At 51.7% G+C, this 25,628-nt stretch overlaps 2 protein-coding genes across 55 annotated transcripts in view; both read left to right on the forward strand.

The window, feature by feature from the left end:
• LRP5 (LDL receptor related protein 5) overlaps nucleotides 1–9,366 on the forward strand; it is a 108,778-nt gene extending 99,412 nt beyond the window's left edge. For all 5 annotated transcript variants that reach the window (XM_072758565.1, XM_072758564.1, XM_072758567.1 and 2 more), the window contains 4 exons: nucleotides 958–1,194; nucleotides 1,403–1,542; nucleotides 6,638–6,735; nucleotides 8,897–9,366. In XM_072758565.1, the coding sequence (XP_072614666.1) occupies nucleotides 958–1,194; nucleotides 1,403–1,542; nucleotides 6,638–6,735; nucleotides 8,897–9,158 (737 nt within the window). In that variant the 3' untranslated portion in view covers nucleotides 9,159–9,366. The remainder of the gene's footprint in view (nucleotides 1–957; nucleotides 1,195–1,402; nucleotides 1,543–6,637; nucleotides 6,736–8,896) is intronic.
• Nucleotides 9,367–16,029: 6,663 nt separating this feature from the next.
• The window catches only part of PPP6R3 (protein phosphatase 6 regulatory subunit 3), a 144,931-nt gene continuing 135,332 nt past the window's right edge, over nucleotides 16,030–25,628 (forward strand). For 33 of the 50 annotated variants that reach the window (XR_012001648.1, XR_012001650.1, XR_012001653.1 and 30 more), the window contains exon 1: nucleotides 16,415–16,537. The gene's annotated coding sequence lies outside the window, so the exon portion shown is untranslated. Of the gene's footprint in view, nucleotides 16,538–25,628 lie in introns of all 50 variants that reach the window. The other 17 variants (XR_003235835.2, XR_012001647.1, XR_012001649.1 and 14 more) reach the window with 3 other exon arrangements.

The raw sequence follows: 25,628 nt of genomic DNA on the forward strand, positions 1-25,628 counted from the left end.
CCAGTGTTGGGGGTGACATTTATCCACAGTCTGGTCCTGTCACCCGAGCCAACACTTTTCCTCCTTCCCTTTGGGTTTAGGCTGGCAGGAGGGTCACAGTGGCTTACCCTTGGAACCATTGGGCCAGCCTGATGGGAAAGTGAATGTCCTTTTGTCAAAGTTGACTTGAGAGCCTCCGTGCTCCTGCCCTATGCCCCAGGCTTTGACAGTGGAGCCAGTTGAGGACTGTCCCCTCCTGGCCGGCACACTGTCAGGGCACTCAGAAAAACCTCCAGGTACCTTGTAGTCCTGAGCGGGCTCTGGCTTCGCAGGTTGACAGAACCCCAAGCCCTCTGCCCCTCACGCTACTCTCATGGTGGGCCACTGTCTCAGGCAGGCATGGGGGGCGCCGTGAGCCCTGTTGTGGTAAAGGCCTCCACCCATGGGTGCCTCCATCAGCCCAGTGCAGCCCCTGCATATGGGTAGTCCCCAGCTAGACAGGCTCATGGACCCTAGGCCTTGCCTACCTGCCCCACACCTGTGGCCCTGTGGTCAGCTCCAGGTAACCGGCTCCAGGGGCCTCCTGGCCCTGCTGTCTTAGGGGCGTGACTCACAGAGCCTCCAGGGCGCACACTCTCAGCCACCCAGAGAGCCCCCAGACACAGGGATGAATCTGAGGCTACTGTAGAGGAGTTGTTGTTGATGGGTTGTTGGAAAGTATGTAAAGCTTAGCCAGCCGGGAGGGGGTAAGGGAGGGTGGTTGGAGAGGAGGAGGGAAGAGGTGCTCCAGGCAGGCCAGGTGGGCAGGTGTCAGTGGTACTGAGGTCATGTGGTGCCCCAGCACCCCAGCATCTCCCTCTTCCCAATGGGTGCTGTGCCTGCACCAGCCCCTTCAGGGCACACAGTATCCACCCCCAGGGGTGAGCCTGTTCCTTGGCGCCTAATGTCCATTGTCTCGTCTTGTCTGTTTTCTGGCAGAGATCACCAAGCCACCCTCCGATGACACCCCGGCCCACAGCAGTGCCATCGGGCCGGTCATCGGCATCATCCTCTCCCTCTTCGTCATGGGCGGGGTCTACTTTGTTTGCCAGCGTGTGGTGTGTCAGCGCTACACGGGGGCCAACGGGCCCTTCCCACATGAGTATGTCAGTGGGACCCCCCATGTTCCCCTCAATTTCATAGCCCCTGGCAGCTCCCAGCATGGTCCCTTCCCAGGTGAGGAGCTGATTGATGTGTGCGGGGATCCTGGGCAGAGGTGGGCACGGTGTGGGGCGAGGGGGCAGAGGGGCCTATGGGGGCAAGGACAGGACAGGACTCGTGCCCCTGAGCCTGGGTCCTATGGGCAGCAGGAACCACAGCGCATGCTGTGTCTGTCTGTGAGCGCCCTGGCCCCTGACCTGCCTTGTCCCTCTCCCCCGGGCAGGCATCTCATGTGGCAAGTCCATGATGAGCTCTGTGAGCCTGATGGGGGGCCGGGGCGGAGTGCCCCTCTATGACCGGAACCATGTCACTGGGGCCTCGTCCAGCAGCTCGTCTAGCACCAAGGCTACACTGTACCCGCCGGTAAGTGGGGGCGGGAGCAGGCTTGGCCATCTGGGGCTCCTCCACCATCAGTGGCTGGCCAAGGGCCACTTCCAGTGACCTCAGGGTGCCTAGAATTATTAGCTGTCCTACCAGCACAGAGAATGGTGGGAGTGTTCACTTTCTTCCTTGTGTGTGTTTTGTCATCTTTCTCCTATGGCATTTTTTTTTCTGTTTAGAAGGGGTGAAAAAAAAGGGGGTGTATACCACTTATTCATTGCAGCTAATCTGGAAACCTCATAAAAATATCACGGATGGAGTCTCCCCTACAGTCCCACCTCCTGGGGTTGCCGTTGGCATGTCAGTGTCCCAGTGAGCACCTGTGTTCCTCACAGGGCCGCCCCTGTGACTACTTCTTGTAGGGCCAGTCTGGACCAAGTGCTCCAAGTCTGCTTATGTGACCTCTCCTTAGGGTCTCTGCCACAAGCATCCTATTTTCCCTCCCAGGGCCCTACTGGGTCCCAGGAAGTACCTGGATTGTTTTCCAAAGGATTGACACTCACGGGTGACTTTTGTGGCTGAAATACTCCAAGGAGCCCACGTAGGGTGAGGACCTGGCCTGGCCACATGCTATAGAGAAATGACCATACAGAGGGTGAAACACTAAATCCCCCAGTGTCCCCGCCCCCATCCCCAGGATCCTGCCAGGGGACCTCTCCTGAGGCTGGCTGGGAGGGACATTTACAAGAGTACAGCCCTAGGGAACTTGATTCACGAGAGTCAATCTATGTAGACAAACATCAGGGTCTGACTTTAGGTAGTTCTATACTTTTTTTTTTTTTTTTTTTTTTTTTTTTTTAGTTCTATACTTTTTAATCCTTAAAGACCTGACTTCCTGCCACATTTGCCCTTCTAAGGTGAATGTGGCCTCCTGTGCTTTCTCTGGGGTCTCCAGGAAGCTGCCCCTGCCAGAACTGGTGTTTCTGCCTTCCTGGTGTCTTCCATGTCCCACTCTCCCCTCCTTTTTTTTTTTTTAATTTAATTTTATTTATTTATTCATGAGAGACAGAGAGAGGCAGAGACAGAAGCAGGCTCCATGCAGGGAGCCCGACGTGGGACCCAATCCTGGGACTCCAGGATCACACCCCGGGCCAAAGGCAGGCACCAAACCACTGAGCCACCCAGGCGCCCCCCCCCTTTTTTAAATTTTATCCGGTCTCCCCTCCTTACCACATCTGACACTGGCAGCCCCCGGAGGAAGGGAGCAGCAAGAATCTCTGTCTCGGCTATGGCTGCTGAGAACCACGCCTCCTGGAGGCTATACGTCTGGGCTGTGTCTAGGGGCAGCCAAAGTGAGGAGCCGCAAGCCTAGAGTTTACACTACTCCCCACCATCCCTCTGGTCCTCTCTGCTGCTGTCATCCCCTGACTCTCACATGTGCTATATGACCAGCTAGAAATACCAGCAATCATGAAAGGCCGAGCCCACTCCAGGACAGCCCCTGGGACCGCCCCATGCAGACACCAGGAGGCTCGGTCCCCTGGCTTCTCTGTCCCCTGGCTCTGCTGGGAGCTGGGGGGGTCTTCTTAGCAGCCAGAGGATAACTCTTACCAGACAGCTATTTTAAAAAAAAAAAAAAGCTTTGTTGAGATAAACTTACATACCATACAATTCACCCGCGTAAAGGGGAGAAATTGGTGGTGGTTAGTATATTTATGGATTTGTACAACCTTCACCACCGTTTTAGAACATTTTCATCTCCCCCCCCCCCAATAAAAAGCCCTGTGTGAAGCTAGCTGTTTTCAAATTAACTGCATTATTTCACATCAGTAATATATGCTCATGGTACAAAATTCAAAAGGTACAATAGAATATACAGCAAAAAGACCGTCACCTCCTCATCCTGAGCAAGAACCCCCACCTACCAGAGGCACATCCTGTGGCGAGTTAGTTTCTTTTCTTTTCTTTTTTCTTTTCTTTTCTCTTTTCTTTTCTTTTCTTTTCTTTTCTTTTCTTCTTTCTTTCTTAAGATTATTTATTTATTTATTCATGAGAGACACAGAGGAGAGAGAGGCAGAGACACAGGCAGAGGGAAAAGCAGGCTCCGTGCAGGGAGCCTGATGTGGGATGACGTGGGACTCCCGGGTCTCCAGGATCACGCCCCGGGCTGAAGGCAGTGCTAAACCGCTGACCCACAGGGGCTGCCCTCTTTTTTTCTTTTTCTTTTTTTTTAAATTTTATTTATTTATTCATGAGAGACACAGAGAAAGAGAGAGAGAGAGAGGCAGAGACACAGGCAGGGGGAGAAGCAGGCTCCTTGTGGGGAGCCTGATGTGGGACTTGATCCCGGAACTCCAGGATCACGCCCTGGGCCAAAGGCCAGTGCTAAACCGCTGGGCCACCCAGGGATCCCCCTATGGCAAGTTTCTTGTGTGTCCTCCCAGATAGTCTATAAACAAGTAAGTATACAAGAGTCTGGACTTTATTTTCCCAGCCAAGAGAGTCTTTTTTTTTTTTTTTTTTTTTTTACTTTTTATCTTGAGATCATTGTAAATTCACATGTAGTTGTAAGAATACAGAGAGAGCTCATCTAGCTCATCTACCCTTCACCCAGACTCCCCCAAAGGTAATGTTTTGGTCCTCTTGTGCTGTTCTGACAAAGGTACCATAGACTAGGTGGCCTCAACAACTGTTCTCCACAGTTTTGGGTGCTGAGAAGTCCACAATCAGGGCACTGACAGATTTGGTGTCTTGTGGGGGCCCAGTTCTTGCTTCCCAGATGGCTTCATCCTCCTCACAGGGCAGAATGGGGTGAGGGAGCTTCATGAGCTCTGTTATCCAGGCACTGGCCTGGGTCGTGTGGACTCCGTTCTCATGACTGAATCACTTCTCTGAGGCCCTGCCTCCTAATACCATCGTACTGGGGGCTGGGATTCAACATAGGACTTTTGGGGGACATGTTCAGTCTATGGCAATAGCACAACATAAGTAGTAGGGAATTGGTGGGATATTCTTTAGCTCTATTCAGATTTTACAAGTTTTACATAGGTGCTTTTTTAAGACTTTTTAAAAAAGATTTTGTTTATTTATTTGACACAGAGAGTACAAGAAGGTGGAGCAGCAGGCAGAGAGAGAGGGAGAAGCAGGCTCCCCACAGAGCAGAGAGCCTGATGCGGGGCTTGATCTCTGGACTGTGAGATTATGACCTGAACCCAAGGCAGATGCTTAACCAACTGAGCCACCCAGACACCCCTAAGACCGTTTTTTAAGAGCAATTTTAGGTTCACAGCAAAATTAAGAGGAAGGTACAGAGATTTCCCACATGCTTCCTGCCCCCCACGTGGACAGCTTGCTCAATGTCATCACTCTGCACCAGAGTAAGATAGTCATGGACAAGCCCACATGGACACATCATAATCACGCAAACTCCACAGTTTCTATATGGTTCATTGGTGGTATTGTACATTCTGTGGGTTCGGACAGGTGCACAGTGGCACGACTCCACCATTAGGGTATTGTGCAGAGTAGTTTCATATGTATGTTTTGAAACCCAAACGATAGCATCTGAAGGCAATGATAGCTTCTCCCCAAGCTCTGCTTTTTGCTAACAGTAAGTAAAAGCTGGCTTTAAAAAAAAAAAAGTTATTTATTTATTTATTTATTTATTTATTTATTTATTTGAGACACAGGCAGAGGAAGAAGCAGGCTCCATGCTGGGAGCCTGATGCAGAACTCGATCCCAGAACCCTATGATCATGCCCCAAGCCAAAGGCAAATGCTCAACCACTGAGCCACCCAAGTGTCCCAAAAGCTGGTTTTTCTGAGCACCTGTGAGGCTCCCAGCTGGCGAATGCATTTGCCACATGTGACAGTAACCCAACCAGAAGGAGGCGCTGTCATGAACTTCCACCCCATGGAATTTGGGAAGAGCTGCCAAACAGTGCACTGGGGGCCATGGCCCTGACTGGCAGCAGAGGAAGGGATTCAGGATCTCAAAGCTCCCCTGGGGGGTAGAGGTCAAAGGAAAGTAGATCCAGTTAGATTCTTGGGCAGAAGAGGAAACAGGACCCCAAGGGCGTGGGGGCAGTTATAGGAGGCCCTTCCTGCTGGGCTTCCCTGCGTGGTTTCTGCTCCCCTTCTGAATGACACCCCCTCTGTATCGTGCCCTCCCAACTTTGGGGTCAAGTCCTGAGGAATCCTCTGGCTGGCTATTTGGGCTGAAGAGGACCCTCCCCAGAATAAGCAATGGAACCCTTGACAGTTCCCAGAGGGCGCTTCTTACAAGTTACTATCTGCGTGTCACCAGGGGGCATGGTACAGTGGGAAGTGATGGATCGGGACTCATACACAGCTGCCTGGTAGTGTCGTGAGTGGCGGCTGTGGGCGGAGATGCAGACCTGGGCGGGTCACCGGGGCCTAGGCCTCTATCCCTCTGTGGGGCCACTTGTGGGCCGCCCAGCTCTGGAGGATGCATTTACCTGGTGAGCTTGTGTATTCATTAGCACAGTTTGGGGCAGTACCTCCCCTGAGAAAGGTGCTGTGGGGGCCAGCAGCATGGCTGGGGTCCCTCTCTCAGCTTGGCGACCCTTGTACGTGGTCAGGATTCCAGCCGGAATGTGGAGCCCCGTTGGTGTTGGGAATAAGGAATGTCTTGTAGGAATTGGTCTTCGCACCATGTGGGGAGAGAGGGGGGTGTAGTGGTCTAAGAGGGGAGTTGGAGATATCCCAGAGGACCCTTGCGAGGTGCCCCCTGGCACCGCAGGACACCCCAGGGCTGGGGAGACATTTCCCGCTGCCCAGTGTGGGGGCCAGTGCAAGGGACTGGTGCAGGCACCTGGGGACCCCTCCGAGTCGGGTTGAGCATCTGGGTTTGGGCCTGGGGGTCCCCACCAGTCTGCAGGGCAGGTACTTGGGCCATAGGCACCCCATCTCTCACTGTGATGACCTCCAGGGGTGACGTGACAGCTGTGGATTCCTGTCCACTTTCCAAGTGTCACCACCCCTGACCCAGAGCTATATCCACAATGTGGAGCCCGCCTAGCCCAGTAGGCCTGTGCCCATCTACCCGCCTGCTCAGAGGGCCACGAGGAGCGCGCTGCTCCATCAGGCCACATCACCCTTGCTTGGCTCTCCTCAGATCCTGAACCCGCCGCCGTCCCCCGCCACAGACCCCTCCTTGTACAACGTGGATGTGTTCTACTCTTCAAACATTCCCACCACTGCGAGACCCTACAGGTATGAAGTCCCTGCTCTGGCCCTCCCCACCCGTGGCCGTCTGGGCCTCCACACAAGCCTATGGTAGAGGAGGGGCCCTGTCCCCATATCCTGGGTGAGAGACCCTGGCAGAGAGGTCCAGGGTTCTGGTAGGCTCTCCTGGCCCCTCAGACCCTACCTGGCCTGCCTGTTGAGTACAGAAACTGATCAAATCACATTTTCTGAGCAGGCTCTAGAATCTAGAAGTATCTCTGGGGGGTGTTTTGTGAGTCGGGACATATCCAGGCAGGCATGGCTGGAATGGTGCCACCAAGGGATTCCCACTGTGGCACGGCTGGCCCCACTGCCCAGGGAGGCTAATGCACAGGGGCGAAGGTTTGTGTCTGAATCTAGCCACAGGACCCCAGTAGTGATGCCGCCGCTGCCTCCATCCCATGACGATCAAATCCAAATCACCTGAGTGCAGTTGTGGCACCTGCCACAGTGAGCCCTTGAATGGATGATCCCCTCTTCCACCCACTACAGGGAAACCCACAGGTCTGCTCAGTGCCCCAGGTTGTCTGTGTTTGGGTCACATTCCCCACCTCCCTGGGTCAGGAGGGGGCACTTGAGAATGTTGAGAAGAGGGATCTGGGTGTCCTGGCTTGTGTCCAGAAGCCAGGTCAGGGCCTGAGATGACCTTCAACCCAGTGGTTTCAGCCTACAGGGCCTACTGCAGAGGTGCACAGGACCCCTCACCCCAAGGGAGCTACCTGAAGGGGCCAGTGGAGGCGGATCTTGGGAGTAGAGGCCCTTCCTCTTCCTCCTCCTCCCCCTTCTCCCCCTCCTCTTCTCCTACTCCTCCTCTTCTTCCTTCCTAGAGTTGCCTGGTGCAGAGGAACCTTTTTTTTTTTTTTTAAGATTTTATTTATTCATTCATGAGAGATACAGAGAGAGGCAGAGACACAGGCAGAGGGAGAAGCAGGCTCCATGCAGGGAGCCCAACGTGGGACTTGATTCCTGAACTCCAGGATCAGGCCCTGAGCAAAGCAATGCTCAACCGCTGAGCCACCAGGTGTCCCGCAGAGGAGCCTTAAAGCATGGTGCCTCCCGCCATCTGGTGGCCATCTCAGGAACTCTGGGGCCTGAAGAGGAGAGGCACCCAGTGTTACTGGGTGCTGCCCTAGTCAAGGACCTGAACTGGTCCTCCCAGTGTGTCAGCGTCCCAGTGCGTCCCCAGATCTCCTCAGTTACTGGTCCACCCCCTACTCTACTCATTATGTCCAATTTGGGGGCCAACTCTTCCCTCCCTCTGTGTGTCAGGGCCCCTTCCTGCCCCCCTCCCTAGGGTCCCGTGAGGCACATCCTCCTGCTACTCTTTCTCAGCACCAGGTGCCCCTGGCTGTCTCCGAGGTGCTGGCTACACCTCCTGACCCTCTGTGAGCCCACTGGGGCTCTTGAACACACCTTGCCCCCCCCAGCTCAGGCCAAGCGGCTGCCCCACATAGAACCTTAGGGCGCAGGGGGCATCTGGGAGGCATCTCCTGGGTTGGATTGTCTTAATTTGGTAGGGGACTCTTCAGGCCCATCGGTCTCTGATATTTATAGTGATGATGGCATGGGGAGCAGGTGTCCAGCGCTTTCTGGTGTCCTACACTGTGTCTTCCACTTCCGTGCAGAATCTCATCCAACCTTCACAAGCTCCCCCCACTTTTTTTTTTTTTTTTAAGATTTTGTTTATTTATTCACGAGAGGCAGAGAGAGGCAGAGACCTCGGCAGAGGGAGAAGCAGGCTCCCCATGGGGAGCCCGATGTGGGACTGGATCCCAGGACCCTGGGATCATGACCTGAGCCAAAGACAGATGCTCAACCGCTGAGTACTTTGGTGCCCCCACAGCCCTCTACTGAATGGGGTGCTCTTTTTCTCCTCCTCATTTGACCACGGAGAGACTGAAACCCAGAGGAGTTAAGTTTGTTGCCCAAGGCCAACCAGGTAGGCTCTGGAGGCTGTGTTGGCCCTGAAGGCACCCTTGACCCAGGGTTGAGGTCCCTGCCAGGGCTGGGTCTTGCAGCCCTGGAGCGGGGGTACAGGCCTGCCCGCATTAGAGGGGGGGACGTGTGGCTCAGGGAGGCCACATGATCGAGGGGCCCCCAGGGCTGTTCTCTGAGCCCAGACCCCACTGGATCCCTCTGTCTCCTTCAGGCCCTACATCATCCGAGGCGTGGCACCCCCAACGACGCCCTGCAGCACGGATGTGTGCGACAGCGACTACAGCGCCACCCGCTGGAAGGCCAGCAAGTACTATCTGGATTTGAACTCAGACTCAGACCCCTACCCGCCACCGCCCACGCCCCACAGCCAGTACCTGTCTGCAGAGGACAGCTGCCCCCCTTCGCCCGCCACTGAGAGGAGCTACTTCCATCTCTTCCCTCCCCCTCCGTCCCCCTGCACGGACTCATCCTGACCCCTGCCGGGCCACCCTGGCCTCTCTGTGCCCTTGTAAATAGTTTTAAATATGAACAAAGAAAAAAATATATTTTATGATTTAAAAAAATAAATAGAGTTGGGATTTTAAAAACATGAGAAATGTGAACCGTGATGGGGTGGGCAGGGCTGGGAAAACTTTGTACAGTGGAGAAAATATTTATAAACTTAATTTTTTTTAAACGTCACTGCCATTCTTTTGTGCCATGTGTGTTTTTGAACTGAGTGCTCTCCCAGAGTGCATCCTGACCTCTGGCCCTCCCCTGGGCAGCTGTCAGGGTTGTGCAAGCGTCCTTCTGAGCACTGTGTCTCCATAAGGCTCCCCCGGGATAGGCTGAACCCCAAGGCAGAGCCGTGCAGGCCGGTGCCTGAGTCATGCAGTACTGAAGGGCCCCTGCACCTTGCTTTGTGTGCCACTGTCGCCATCCCGGAATTCTAAATCGTTTTTAAGGAAGAGGCCCTGCATTTTCATTTTGCACTGGGCTTGACAGATTATGTACCTGGGCTTTGGGCTGGTCCTTGGCGGTGTCTGCTACCACCTGACCTCTGTGTGTGGCTGGCCCAGGCTTCTGCAGTCCGTGGAGACGGGACCAAGGGATCCCTCCCAGCCCTGTCGTCCGTGTGGAGCCCTGGGGATGAGGCTTCCAGGCTGCATTCACCCAGGGTGGGGTGGGAAGCTCCCAGCCCTCCTGCCTCCCCAGTTGCCGCCCTGTCCTTTCCAGCAGACTTGCCAGCAGACAGGCCCTGTAGAGCCGGGTCCTCACAGAGGCAGTCAGTAAACACTGCCCCAGGCCTGCGCTGTACCTACTGGGGTGGTACTGGAGGAGGCCAAGAGATAAGGCCTGTTCCCTGCCCAGGGGGTGTCTCCAGCCTTCAGGAGATGGAGAAGTCAGCAAGTCATGAGTCATGAGGAAGCCTGGCTGTTCCCTTGGTGCCAGGCCGGAAGGGCCAAACCCCAACCAGAATGTTGTGGGGAGGTCAGAGAAGAACCACTACTTCTGGTGCCGGGCACATACTCCACTCAGGAATCAGCATGGAGATCTGGAAGAAGGGCTTCCCAGCAGGACGGGAGATGGGACCCTTGGCCAACCCCCACAGCCTGGAATGCGGAGGTAACAGGCTCCAGGATGGGGAAACCCCAGAACACTCAGATCCTGGGGCCCCGGTGCTGGGGAGGCAGGATGGGACAGGTGGTGGCCCTCGGGGCTCCCAAGACTGCTTGACCAGGGGACATAGCTGGGGACATCAGGCACGTAAGCCTGCCAGGCCTGGTTTCCTGAGACTTTTGGGGAGCTGCCTCCCCCGCTCCCTGATTGCCCAGGAGTCCCCTGAGGTCATGGTTAGCATTGGTAGTGCTGGGGGCCGGTGCACTTGCTGGTGCTGCTGCAAGAGACAAGAGGATGAGGTGACCTGCCATTAGTGCAAGCAACAGCTTGTGCAGGAGGTCCGGTCCTGGTGGGGACCTACACTACAGGACCCTTTGCGACAGGAGGCATCGGATTGGCCCGGGGAAGGCCAGCTTCACAACTTATCCACTTCACCAGCTGGCCGCTTCTGTTAAGGAAGGCGCTGTCACCCACCCTCAGGACCGTCGTAGGCTTCCCTGAGATAATGCCTATCAAGAGAGGAGCCTTACCCAGTAAGGGCCTGGCAAGTAGCACTTCCTTAGTAAATGGAACCTGTGACCTGTTCAAGCTCAGGGAGGTGACATGCTCACCCAAGGTCACACCGCTAAGGACCAGCAGAGCTAGAGGGTGAACCCAGAGCTCTCAGGCCTGAGGTGGGGTCCCCTGCCCCCAGAGAGCTGCTTGCAGGGGTTTGGGGCCTCCCAAGCACTCGGGGTTCCTGTTCTTCCAGGTTGGGTCACAAGCCCTGAGGTGCTAATTGGAAGCACTAATCTCAGCCCGGGCAGATGGGGTGGGAGGCTTGGCTGACTCCAAAGCAGGAGCTGCATTGTGGGAGTCCACCAGGGCACCCTCCCACGCTCCTGCCCTTTCATTCATGTGTTCTCCTAGGCCAGCTGGGAATCAGGCAAGGGTGAAGGGTGGCCTGGGCTGCCGCCCCCTGGTGATAGCCTGCCTGGGCTCAGGGGAGTTGAGACCTGCTCTTTTAGCCCTCCCCCCAGCATCCCGGGCATGTTTCTAGAGGCCACTCTGCCGGACCCGTTCCTGCCATGAGGTCAGCGAGGAGGAATGGGGGCCGACCTGCTGGCCACTACTACCTTCTAAGTGAACCTGTCAGCCTTCATTAAGCACCCACTATGTGCAGAGCCCTGTACTTAAACCGCATGCTGGGGGACCCAGAGATGAGTCAGATGTGGGCCTCTCTTGAGGGTGCTACAGACAGTTTCCAAAGCTGAGGGGAGAGCTCTGTGCTGAGATATCCTGGGGCCCAGAGAGAATATCCTATTCAGATGGGAGGGCCAGGAGGACTTCCTAGAGGAGGCAATATCTGAGCTGTGTCTTAATGGAGTGAAATGAACCTGCTTTGATTCATTTAAACTTCACAACAGCTCAGATAGGTAGATTGTGGCCCCAGCTTGTAGTTGAGGAAGCCAAGGTTTAAGGGAAAACAGTAAAGCCAGGATTTTTTCCCACTCATTTGTTCAATCATTCCTTTACACAATAATTTAGTACTGACAATTGGGCACTGCTCAAGGGCTTCCACCTTCCCTCCAAATCCCCTCACCTCTGCAGTGACATCCACTAACTCCCTGTCGCCTGTCTCTGAGTCCTGCAGGGGTCCCACTACTCCACTGGCCCTAGCACTTGCTGCACTCAGCCCCCCAACCCTCATCCAGAATATTAGTGTGAAGATCCTCTCTGGCCTGGGCCCAGCAGCCCCCTTGGGTCTCCAGCTGCCGTGGGCGCTTGAACAAAATCCATGTGGCCAGATCTTGGTCATATCCACTGCCAGGTCGGACGCTGGGGAGCACAGATGTGGCAGGTGTGGAAGGCTCTGACCCTGAGACACCTGGGGGTGGGGGGAGTTGGGTGGCACTTGGCTCCTGCAGGGTTCTTTCTTGAGAGCCACTCAAGGCTGACTCCTCACATCAATGGGCTCCCCTTACTGGACCTCAGCCTCAGCTTACCAGGGAGGCTTCCCACTAGGGGGACCCCCGCCCCTGCTGGCTCATCCCTTTGAGTACATCTCCCTCTCTCTCTCTCTCCCCAGATGCCCTCTCCTCTTCTATAAGCCAGAAGCCTTGATCATTAGCAACACTAGTGGCTCCCCTTTCTATTAACCCTTGGGTCACACGGTCCTCGGTAGGAAGCAAGATACTCACTTCCTCCACAACCTAGATTGAATCTTAACACATTGAAGAAAAATAAGGGAAACGGAACAACTAAATTTACAACATTAAAATGGACTGACCTTTCCTACCCACGAGAGCCCCCTACCCAGCCCTGCCCACTCCAGGCTGCACAGGTGACCTGGCCCGGCACTGCTCACCTCTGTCAGGGTGGCCTCACTCTAGCCCTCAGACCAGGTCTGAGCCCTGGGGACATGTCAATAGGAAAGGTAATGGGGAGTCAGTTTCTCTAAATTGAACTTATTCAATTTAAAGCCTTTTTCTGAGGGTATGTATGTGTTAAAATGTCCTTTCTTTTATGAAATCATGGCAATAGTATGAAGTGTTTTGTTTTTTTTAAATCACTACTTAAAAAATTTTTTTTTAAATAAAATCATTACTTGCTAGAATTAAAATTTGGCAGCTCTGTGTCTGTTCCCAAAATTAGGGGGCAAGAGTTAGATGTGGGCATTCATTATTTTTTTCTCTCTACTGTTGAATAAGTCTGAACATATTCACATAATTTTTTTAAGTCCAGGTGGATTGAAATTTTAAACATTAAAAATTAAACCATAAACTTTTCTCTCTACTGTTGAATAGGTTTGAACGTATTCACATAATTTTTTTTGAAGTTTAGATGGATGCTGAGGCCAATGCAAAGGTTCAAAGTCACTCTCCTGCTTAAAGCCTGTCAATGACTCCCTATGGCCCTCAGGGGACAGGCTGAGTTCAGATGCCTCCTCTTCCTCCAGGAAGTCCTCCTGGACTTCAACCCTTCCAGTTAGGTTAGCTCATCATAATTGGAGACTTTTGGGGCCCACTTAAGTTGGGCGAGGTACTACATTATTTCATGTAATTATAGTGCACATGTCCCTGTGACCCTCCTCAGAGTCTGGGATGGAAGAGCCTGAAGCACGTACTGGCAAGTTCTCTGATGATGAATGAGTGAAGGGATCTGTGTGTGGCTGGGCTCTCCGCAGGCTCTCTGGAGGGCAGGTCCCAGCCCTCGCCCAGCCTCCTTCTCAGACACCAGCCCCTGTCCAGGGGTGTCCTGCAGCCACTCCCATGCTCCTAGGTCTAGTTCCTGGGGCCTGCCCCTCTGGCCCTGCGCTATTCCAGTAGCACAGCTCTGCTGCCCTTGCTCTAATCTGTCCTTTCTAACCTGTGGCCAGTCCTAAACATGCCCCTTCTTGCTCAGAAGGTTTTCCTTGACTTCTGTCTCTGAGCACAAACCCGAAGTTACTTGGCTTATCCTCCAATGCCTCTGTGAGTTCCCTCCCACTCTCCTCCCCCAGACCTGGGTCACCCCCACCGGATCATCTGACCAATGGACATTCTGCTCCCACCTTCTGCAGTTCTCTCCACCAGGCAAGGCGGTTCCCCTGCCCAGGCTATCTGTGCATTCGTTCTTTCTCAAACCCTCTGCGCCAGCACACCTCCTGAACTGGTTTCAATCTTGACCGTGTATGTTCCTCATGAGCCCAGTGGCCTTCCCCTAGAGGCTCTGAGCAGCAGGATCAATGCAATAACATCTGCCCTTGGCTGCTACCTCCCTAGAGGTCCAGCACCCTTCAGCACTCATGGACACAGGTGAGTCAGTATTAGCGGTACTTTACAGATAAGAACTGGAGAGTCCGAGAGGTCAGATCACCCAGCCAAGCTTACTCAGCTGATATGGGCCACACCTGGTGTCTGAATGCTTCCTGGGTTTCTGTTAACTAATCTGTAAAATGGAGATGATAGTACTGTACTGTCCTGGAGCTACCGGCCACAAAGTCTTTCTAGAGAGTCTGCCTCAGGCTCTGCTGAGGGAGTGAGCTGGGGGAGGGGCATGTTTGTACCAGAGGCCCAGCTTCCCAGGCAGTGGGGTGAACTCAGCTCCATTAGGTTTCATTCTCCCTGCTGTTTGGCATGGGGACTCAGAGAGCCTAAGCCTGTGAGATGGAGGGAGCTCGGGCCAGCTGGGGGTGATGCAAAGGATGAAGGTATGGGTGCAGAAAGATGCTGAGCATCTGGAGAGCAATCTGGTGGCCAACTCCACTGGTCCTGCCCTCCCTACCCCCAGTGGCCAAGTTATGTCACTTTTTTCAGTGATGCAGCTTGGGGACGTTCCACAGTAACCATGCCTTGCCTTCCTTTTTTTTTTTTTTTTTTAATTTTTATTTATGATAGTCACAGAGAGAGAGAGAGAGGCAGAGACACAGGCAGAGGGAGAAGCAGGCTCCATGCACCGGGAGGCTGATGTGGGATTCGATCCCGGGTCTCCAGGATCGCGCCCTGGGCCAAAGGCAGGCGCTAAACCGCTGCGCCACCCAGGGATCCCCATGCCTTGCCTTCCTTGAGCTTGAGTGGCCATCCCTGACCGAGCCAGCACCACTAGAATGAGCTGCCCCAAAGATTGGGAGACCACCAACCTCCCTGCATGGAGCCCCCATTATGACTCCAGGCCTGGTGCCTAAGTGAAGTCTGGGCATTGAGGAGTGTTGGTTTCTCCTTGGCATGGTGGCACTGTCCCCAAGGCCCTGCACCATGCAGCCACCTCTGCCACCTCCAGTCCCTGCCCTGTCCCTCTCTCACCACAACCCTACCTCCTCACCTGCCTCTCCAACGCCCGGCTTCCGGGTCTCTGGTCTCTCTCCCTGCCACCTGGACCCAGGAGCCCATGGCTCTGTCTTTCCTGTTGGTGGGTTGAAATGCCACCTGCTCAGGAGGGGCCCCCACCACTCTGCGCCCTGTTACTCACATGGAGTGTCCGCCCGTCAGAGCCAGGACCCTCTGCTCCCCACGCGCCCACGCAGGCTGGGCACTGAGCAGCTGCTCCCGGGAGGGCTGCCCAGCGGGCAGCGCACGCCTCCCCTAGCGCATGCGCACTCGCGGGTGTGCGATGCTGCGTGCTGCCCAGCTCCGTCTGGGCTCCGCCGGACCCTCACCTGGCCTGGGCTTCTCAGCCCTGCCGCCACCTTCCGCCCTCCCGTCGATTTACTCGGGACTCGGGACAGCGCCTCGCATCTATTTAGAAGCCAGACAGGTCATTGGAAAGTGCCCAGGATGGGCCAAGGCAGGCTCTTCTCTGTCCTGGCCCCTCTCCCCCCTCCCCCGTCCCCCGCCGCGGGGAGCCCGCGCACAGGATGGGGAGCCCGGGAGAGCATTTCGGAAGAGGCTCCAGTGTAAATCCTTTCGTAAGACAAAAGGAAAGGGTCGCCCGGCCTGCCAGTTTCCCTCCAGGGGATGCAGGCACAACTGGGGGCGCGGGCCCCTCACCTGGGCCCCAGGGGTGATCTCACCCGTCCTTCACCTTGACCTCAACTCCGAACAAGACCACCACTTTGTGGGAAGGGGACCAGGACAGACGCACCCCCCTACTTCTTCTGTAAAATTCAACCGTGGAGAATGCGGGCATCGATCCCGCTACCTCTCACATGCTAAGCGAGCGCTCTACCATTTGAGCTAATTCCCCAGCTCGGGCGGGCCCCGTCGCCGGAACGCCTTGTGGCTCACGTCATCACGGGTCTCCTCCGGGCCCGCCGATCCGCCCGCCCGCCCGCCTCGCCGCCCCATTGGTCCTCTCGCTGCTCCCAGCTCCGCGGCCAGGATTGGTTTGGCTCCACCGAGTTTTAAACAGCGTTGGCTATCGGATTGGTGGCCCGAAACATCCGTCAAGCGGAGGCCCTGCTGTTGCTACGGCGTTAGGGGGACCCAGCCAGGTTTCTCCGGGTTTCTGATTTGTTTCTCCAGACTCCGGGGTCCTAGAGGTTCCGGATCCGTCAAGTCCCTGGGAAAAGAATGCTCCCTCACATTTGACTGACGGGGCCCAGGAGCCAATCGGAGTGGGCGCAACCGGGCCGCGGGGCAACCCAATAGGATGCAGGGGGCGGGAGAGGAAGGCCAATGAGCGCGGGTCTGGGGGCGGAGACTGGGCAGCGATTGGCTGCGAGGCGGCCGGAGGGAGGGCGGGGGGAACTCAAGGCCTGCTTGATACGTCCGCCATTTTGGGCGCTTCGCTGATGGTGTCGGTGAGCGCGTTTCCCGCCTGAGCGCAACTAGCGGCGGGTCGCGGGCACCTCCAGGTAATGGGGGTGGGGGGGCGGCGGAGCGGGCTGCGGCGCGGGGTGCGTGGGGCGCGCGGCGCGCGGGCGGCGGCGGCGAGGCCCGTCCGCCCGGCCTCGGAGGCGCGGGGAGGGAGCGTCCCGGCCCCCTCCCCTCCCCCCCGGAATTCGCCGCTCGGCGGCCGGGGAGGTGCGGCGCCCGGGCTCCCCGGCCCGTCCCCGCCCGCGTCTGTCAGCCGCCTGCCCGCCCGCCGCGGGGCGCGGGGGGCCTCGCCGGGCCGGGCGCCGGGGCGGGCCGCGGGCCGGCAGCGAACTTTGCGCCCGGGTTGACGTCCGCGGCCTTGCGCGGCGGCGGCGGCGGCGGCGGCGGCGGCGGCGGGCGGGGCGCGCCCCTCACCCGGCCCGGCCCGGCCCCTCTGCGGCCCCGCCGCCCGCCCGCCCGGCCGGGACAACTTCTCTGGGCGCGGGCCCGGGAGCGTGTCAAGTTGAGGCGGCCGCTCGCAGCAGACTGGCGCAGGCCATTGTTGGACTCCGTGCTGCGCGGAACAAGTTCTGTGGGGTTCTGCTCTTCCGCCGCAGAGCCCTCGGCACACGCGGAGCCCAGCCCGGAGTGTTTCCGCAGCCTTCCGAGCGGGGCTTTTAACTCCGGTGTTGTGACTCGAATGTAGACCTGGTCACGGACGCCTCCCTGGCGAATATGAGCGAGGGGGGTGGTCCTCCGCGCGGCTGGAAGCACCTCCTCTTAAAGAAGCCCATCCGTGGTGAACTCGGAGGGCTTTCCTCCGCGCGCGGCGTGCTGTCCTCGCAGCCTGCGCTGTGGGTTGTAGGTGCACGAGATGAGCCCATGGCTGTTACCCTGTGTCCCGACGTCTCAGCCTCAGCTTCCTATCGTTTCTTAACGTTTTCTCTGGGTCGGCTGGAGCTTTGTTTATGTTTTGCTTTTATGGGAGGGGCACTTGGTGGTTTCCTTTCGTCCTCACGGCCCTTGTTAACGTGGATGTTGTTGCACTTTGTAACCCTGTGAAGTTTACTTTGATTTATGTCCTCAAGGTCATGTGGCAGGTAGGCAGCAGCAAGTGGGGAAAGGGACACTGGATTTCCAGCCACGGGAATAAATGTTTCCTAAGAGGTGCTGGTGTTTCTGCTTTCTTTACTGCGAAGTTAGGCTTTCCCGGACTCAGGTCTTGGCTTCACCACTTTCTAGCCCTGTGACCTTGGACAAGTGCCTCCACCTCTCTGCGTTCCCTGTAATGTGACAATAATAGTAATAGTGTCAGTCTCGTAAGTGTGTTGGGAGTAAATGGGCTACAAACGGGGTCTGGCCTGTAGGATCAGCTTAGTGCAATTAGTGGCTATTACTGCTTGAACTTTGGTTTTTAAATGTTTAGTATTTGGAAGTTAGATGAGTGTTTGTGACTTGGTGACTATCTTCAGAAAGCTCTGTGTATTTGTTTATTTAAAGATTTTATTTATTTATTTATTTATTTATGAAAGAGAGACAGAGAGAGGCAGAGACACAGGCAGAGGGAGAAGCAAGGGCTCCATGCAGGGAGCCGGACGTGGGATGTGATCTTGGGACTCCCAGGATCACGCCCTGGGCCGAAGGCAGGTGCCAAACCACTGAGCCGCCCAGGTGTCCCAGCTCTGTGTATTTAACATTAGTTCTGCTGAGAAAGTGAACTGGAAGTTATTTTAATTTTTTTCAGAAGAGGGGTGGTTGAAGATTCATTAAATAACATGTTTCTGGGAGCAGTAAATGAGTGGTGGTGCCTTAGGATGTTTCCTCTAAGAGGTTAAATAAAGAAAAGCCCATCAAAAGCTTGGGTTAGATTCTGTCCTTGGGATACTAGGTCTTGAGTGTGATTGGTCCCCATATCAACTCCAAGATTTCTCAGTGTATCTCTGGGTTATTGAGGTTTGAAAGGTTGCTGTGCATTGACATATACTTCAGTGAAACCAGTTTGGGAGATAACTGTTGTCCTGCATGGATGCTTTGGAAGCTGTTTTGCCTTTCAGTGTGTCTGATTATGGAGTTCTGCAGTATCTAACAAAATGCTGTTCACTCAAGTTACACATAATACTCAGTCTTCAAATTCCTGCCCTATGCTCTTTTTCCTGGTACTCAAAACCATGCTTGCCGGTCCTTTGGTATTATTGCTTGGGATCTGGCTTGCTTTATTTGCACTGGGGAAATGTTTTTAGGCAGTTGTAAGTAGAAGTGAGCATCTTGCTGGTATAACTTAAGAATAGGAAGAAGATTGTTTTGGATTAGAAAACTATAGTTTTTATGTGAAGTGTAGCAAGACAATGCAAAAACTTACAAGTTTGAATTAAGTACTTGAGAATATGAAAATCAGACCATAGCTGGACAGAAAACGAATGGTAATAAGATTAAGATTTGTGGGACATCTGGGTGGCTCAGTGGTTGAGAGTCTGCCTTTGACTAAGGTCGTGATCCCGGGATCCTGGGATCGAGTCCCACATCAGGCTCCCCATAGGAAGCCTGCTTCTCTGTTCATGTCTCTGCCTCTCTGTGTCTCTCGTGAATAAATAAAATCTTAAAAAAAAAAAAAAAAAAGGTTTGACATGAGATTTGCTTCTTTAAGATAATTTTTGCATCAATTTGGTATAAAAGTAATGTGCTTATAGCAGACAAAAGTCCCCGCCCCCCAGTTTGTATTGGAATTGCAGTTAGTTGCAAGAATCTCTTCCTTAAAACAGTATTTGTCAGGATCAGTATTTAGTTTGTTACTGTCGTGAACTTGTGTCTTGCGGTTTTATATTTTGGATATATGAGAGGCAGCATGAGTGTATATTGGTTTAAAATTTTGCAATGTTTTAATACTCCTAAGAAGAATAAATGCTAGTAACAATGAAGTTCTAATCATCTGCTCACCTAAAACTCAGCGTTTAGTTTATTTCATAAAAAGCACAAGAAGTTGTGGTTTGGTCTTCATAAGTCAAGATCTGAGTCCCCATGTGGGCAGAGTAGTTTGTTAGTTACTTAGGTCAGGTGGACTGAAGAAATAGGCCTGGGCTCTTAGCTTTAAGCAGCTTTCTTTCTTTCTTTTTTTTTTTTCTTTTTTAAGATTTATTTATTTATTATAGACAGAGAGAGAGAGAGGGGCAGAGACACAGGGACACCTGAGGAGGGAGAAGCAGGCTCCATGCCGGGAGCCTGATGTGGGACTCGAGCCCGGGACTCCAGGATTGTGCCCTGGGCCAAACGCAGGCACTAAACCGCTGAGCCACCCAGGGATCCCCTAAGCAGCTTTCTTATTTCTTCTTTAAAGAATGTCAAGTAATTGGCTTTTTAAATTTACTGTAGATAGATGTTAACTAATTCAGGGATGATTTGCCCCCAAAGAAACATTTGGCAATGTCTGGAGACATTTTTGCCTGTCATACCTGTGGGGATGGGCAATGTGCAACTTGGGTAGAGACCAGGGATGCTGCTGGACATCCTATAATGCACAGGATAGCACCGAAACATAAAATTATCCAGCCCCGAATATTAATAGTGCAGAAACTGAGGAGCCCTGTTCTAGATAGAGGGTAGGCTGGCTTGCATTAGAATCATTTGGAACATTTTTAAGACCATGGATGATGGGCTCCACTTCTGGAAATTTTTGGTGGTATTGAGAATATATTTTTTGGAAGGTCCCCAGGTAATAACTGAAGTATAGCTAGGTTTTGGAACTGCTCTGCAAGACCACAGATATTAGTGACTACTTGTGGGTCAGAGAATCCTTCAGGTGATCTGTGAGCTCGGTCTCTGTGGTCCCTAGATCCTGCCTTGGAGATTACTTAGTAGTAGGGAGAGACAGTATACATGTTGTTTTCAGGTGCCTAAAGACTGACCTTTGAAAGAAATTTTAAATGAATTGATTGCTTGATATAATTTAGAAACTTTTTTGCTTTTATCTCATGAAAATACATTACCATATTGTGCTGAAACTTAGCACTCTTGGGTGTTTAGGGTTGTTTGCTCTTTTTTTTTTTAAATTTTTATTTATTTATGACAGTCACACACACAGAGAGAGAGAGAGAGAGAGAGGCAGAGACACAGGCAGAGGGAGAAGCAGGCTCCATGCACCGGAAGCCCGACGTGGGACTCGATCCCGGGTCTCCAGGATCGCGCCCTGGGCCAAAGGCAGGCGCCAAACTGCTGCGCCACCCAGGGATCCCCATAGGGTTGTTTGCTCTTATGCGTAATAACTTTATACCGTGATTTTTGAGTTTTATATCCAGTGCTCTCATCCAGTCAGTCAGCTAGCTGTCAGTTCTGTTTTTAGATGCCAGCTTCATCATTATCTTTTTTTTCTTTTGTAATGAAGACCTATTTCCAGAGAGTTAGCCCAGGATCTGTTTGCCAGTTTTGACTTTTGAAGGCGAGAGAGGCATACTTCATGCTTCACGTTTAACGCAGACCCTTGCTTGCTAGTAAAAGGGGCTCCTCTGGGCCCTGGACTCTGGCCCAAATGGGTGAGTGTTTTTTCCTTCTGGAGGGGGCGACGGACGGAGAGGGATGAGGTGCAGTAGTAGAAAGGCAGATGTCCTTTTCTCACACATACTTACAATTTAGATCGTCTGGTTTATTGAATGGAAGAATATTAGTTTAAAAACTATTAAAACTATACAAATTTTCAGCAACTGGAATGTTAGTATCTGAATATATAAAAGGGAGACAATCGTGGAGGCCTTTCTAATCTTTCATCCTGAAATTCAGCTTATGGCTGTTGTTGACAACTTTATTTTTTATTTATTTATGATAGGCACATAGTGAGAGAGAGAGGCAGAGACATAGGCAGAGGGAGAAGCAGGCTCCATGCACCGGGAGCCCGACGTGGGACTCGATCCCGGGTCTCCAGGATCGCGCCCTGGGCCAAAGGCAGACGCTAAACCCCTGTGCCACCCAGGGATCCCCTATGGCTGTTGTTGAGAATGACAGGCGACCCCTCCCCTACCAACTTCTTCTAATCCTCATTTATTTGATCAGCAAATATAGTGATTGAATCCTTACTTTGCCAGGAACTGTATTAGGGATTCACTCATGAACAGGCACTTAAGGACTTGCAGTTTAGAGGGAAAGGTAGCAATTAGGAAAGGGATGCAGTTTTGGCTGGGAGGCCAGGTAACAAAGCTTGTTAGAATTGTACATGGTGTAAGTGGGCTCCTCAGGGAGGCTCTACTGGCCTGGGAGGTTTGTTCCTTTGCAGGTTGAGTTTGCCTGAAGTCTCTTGCCAAATAATAAAGTAGTTACACCTTTGTTTCTTATATTTACTAAGTGGTTACTTTGACTTGCCTCCTTGGTTTGGTGTAAATTAGAAAGCAATCCCATTGTTCCTGTGCTGGTGAAGCTGTTTTATAATGACAAATAGGATTGGGCTGTATTGTTTTTTGCTCCACAGATGTTGGCTGTAAGTCAGTCATACCGGAAACACAGGTTCCATACCGATCAGAGGTTTGCTGTAGATTCATGCCATGTTTCTTAAGCATCCTTGAGGTTGATTGTGCCACCAGTGGGAATGGGTTTTTTTTCCTGCTGCAGTTGGACCTAGGTTGACTGGAGATTTGTTTTTGTGGTCTTTTGACTTTGGCTTAGATTTAGTTGCCACAGAAACCCCTTTTCTTCCACTCTCCCTTCCCATTTATTTTTATTTACTTGGAGAGAGGAGATAGTTACTAGTCGAATCAATACTCAGTTTATTTCAGGGTTTGAATGATGATGCACTGACATCAGGTAGATCAGCTAGCGAAGAAGCAGGTCAAAGGAAAGGGAACCAGGGCACCTGGGTGGCTCAGTTGGCTAAGCGTCTGCCTTTGGCTCAGGTCATGATCCCAGGGTCATGGGATCGAGCCCCACTGGTTAGTGAAGAGTCTGCTTCTCCCTCTCCATTCCTCCCGCCCCCCCATGTTTGCTCTATCACGCTCTCTTTTTTAAAAAAGGAGGGGAAAGGGAATTTTGGCAGTAGTTGAAAGGCTTCTCACCTAATTGGGGATATTTTCATGTCACAGACTTGGCAAAGATCTGAGTTTACTCTGAGCAGAGGTGTTTTACCACTTGTCGCTTACAGCTGGCTAGCATTGACTTGTTTTATAAGTATTAGAGAGGACAACACAGTGAACTGTGAGTTTATACAAACAAAGTTTGATAGGGCCTGAACATCTTTTTACTGATATAAAGAAGCTCTGCTTTTGTACTTTTTGGTGACTTTGGAGAAAAATAGGGTTGTATTTGTTCCAAAATTTCTTGCAGTGGGAATATATATTGACTTGGAATGGTCTGTGTAACCCAGAGGCTGACTGCCATGAAATCTGGTGACCTACAAGAAAGATGAATTAAAGATTGTTACTTTGGAACATTAGAAGAACAAAATGGCTGCAGGAATAGGAGCCTGACTGGGTGTTGAATTAGACTTGGAGAAGGCTATTTGGATTGCTGGTTGGAGCCTTGAGTTCCTTTACCTGGATATAAATATGAACAACAGTGCTGGTGTCAGAGATGTGCTTTCGCAAGAGGAAAAAGGAAAGCTTGTGTGAACAGCCAAGGCACCCTGAGACCCCAGTCAGGGCAAGTAAGGCAGGGGTGTGACTACCCACTGAGGCGTGTTCTGTGGTGGCCTGTAGTCCATAGACATTGGCTGGACCTTGGTAAGATCTGGGCTTTTGGTCCATGGATGGGGGCAGTGGCAGGAGGAATATTGAAAAGTACTGACTTGATTGGCTATTTGGGGCTTCCTTTCTTGAGAGTCATGATTTTGGAGCTGGAACAGACATTAGAGGTCATTGATTCCTAGAGAAAAATGCAGGCCATGCTGGAGAAGGGACCTGTAGGCAGCTGACAAATTTCAGTTCCTGGGTGATTCCTTAGGGTTTTGGTGGCCCCCCCTAGAGTGCAATTTCTAGTGTGATTTGCTTCAAGAGTGACATCACAACTGGATCTCACTAGAGTTGAGAATAAATGCTTAACTTGTGAGTTGTTTCCTTTTGGTGGTAGTACTTGTCAGTTTTCTGTCGTAGCAGATGAGGGGATAGTGTCTCCAGTTTTCTTTTCTTGACCTGGAGACACACAGGGTTTCTATTGCCTCTGGACATTGTGCACGACTCATCTGACTCTGTTGCCTGCAAGCAAGACCCTGCCCCTTTTGATTAAAAAATGCTCTTTCTAATATGGACCTCTCATCCTTGATTTATTACACCCTTACATGGATTCAACGACTGTGTATTTGGTACCTATGATAGGTGCATAGTATTTTAAACTAAAGGAGTTTTCACAGATTAATACTGTTCTCCTTCCCCAGTTCAGAATATATTGTGAAGGCCAGGAGTACATAAGGATCTAAAATAACGGGCTTTGACTTCTGATTCCCACAGTCTTCCAGCTTTGTAATCCTAATTTTAGATGACATCTTTGTTCATTTAGTTTCCTTATCTGTGACATGAATATTAAATGTAAACTGATTATGGGCACCTGGGTGGCTCAGTTGGTGAAGCGTCTACTTTTGGCTCAGGTCATGATCCCAGGGTCCTGGCATGGAACCCCATGTGGGGCTCCTTGCTTGTTTGGGAGCCTGCTTCTCCTCCATCTGCTTCTCCTCTTGGTCATGCGCGTGCGTTCTCTCTTTCTCTCTCCCTCTCTCTGTCAAATAAATAAAATCTTTAAAAATAAATTAGTTAAACTGATTAGCACAATGTCTAGCACAGCAGTAGTTTTATTGATATTATTACTGTTATCAGTCTTCTTCCTAATAACAATAGAAATAAGTACAGAAATGACTAATATAAGGTGCTAAAGAAGTGAAATGGAATATTGAGGGATCTTAGAGAACTTTGAGGTCTGACTAGTGGCTCTGGGGAGGTCCTGTGTGATGATGATACAGGTTAAGAGAGGTTACAAAATTAGTGTTTTTATATGTGTGTGTGTGTGTGTGTGTGTGTGTGTATAGAGAGAGAGGGAGAGAGGAGTTGTGTGTGTGTGTATATATATATATATATAGAGAGAGAGAGAGAGAGAGAGAGGGGAGGTAGTGTTTATATTATATATTAGAGGTTATGGAATTAGTGTTTTTTCTTTCTAAATTTGGATAATGTTATATATGCTTTACTTAGGTAAATGGTATTTTCTTACTTTGATGAGAGTAGAGATCATAAATTTGAAGTTTTGCATTTTGCTTTCTAAAACAGTCTTTAAAATTTCTGTTTCTGGCACTTATGACATTATAAAGGTAACTATTTGCTTTAGAATCTCCTGTGTTACATAGAACCATATTTTTCAGTGTACTGTGCTCTTGAAGAAAATCATATATGCTTTGAGGGATCAATGCATTTTAACAGATAATTGGATCTTTTTTATTTTGCACTTAATTTCTTTACAGATTCCGTGTTATAACCAGATAATACTTTTTTTTAAATTTTTTTTTTAAGACTTTGAGAGAGAGAGAAAGCATGAGCTGGGTGGCGGGTGAGTGGCAGAGGAAAAGGAAGCAGCTGAGCAGTGAGCCTGACCAGGGCTCAATCTCAGGACCCTGATATCATGACTGTGCCACCTAGGTGTCCCTGGACAACACTTTTCTGTAGAGGGGCGGTTAGTAAATATGTTAGGCTTTGCAGGCTGTGTGATCTCTTAACTACTCAGCTCTGTCATTGTGATATGAAAGCAGCCACGGACAAAATCTAAACAAGTGAAGGTGGCTATTGGGGCGCCCAGGTGGCCCAGTGGGTTAAGCGTCCAACTCTTGCTTTCAGCTCAGGTCATGATCTCAGGGTTGTGAGATCAGTCTCTGTGCTGTGTGGAGCCTACTTAAGATTCTCTCCCTCTGTCCCCTCTTCCCCCATCTCTCTCTCTTCCCCTTCAACCCCCCCCCCAAAAAACCACCCTAAACAACAACAACAAAAATGATGACTGTCTTCCTGTAAAACTTTATTTACAAAAACGAAGTGGAATATATAAATACCAAATAACCAAGTTGTACATTTCAAATGAATATGATATTGTTTCTTAATTAAAGGTCAATGGAAAAATAATAAAACTATTTTGAAAACCAGGACCTCACAAACAAAACAGATGGTGGGCTGGATTTGGCCTGTCCTGCTCTAATCTACTTTTTTA

The sequence above is a fragment of the Vulpes vulpes genome, chromosome 5, assembly GCF_048418805.1.
Source record: "Vulpes vulpes isolate BD-2025 chromosome 5, VulVul3, whole genome shotgun sequence".
NCBI classification, from domain to species: Eukaryota; Metazoa; Chordata; class Mammalia; order Carnivora; family Canidae; genus Vulpes; species Vulpes vulpes.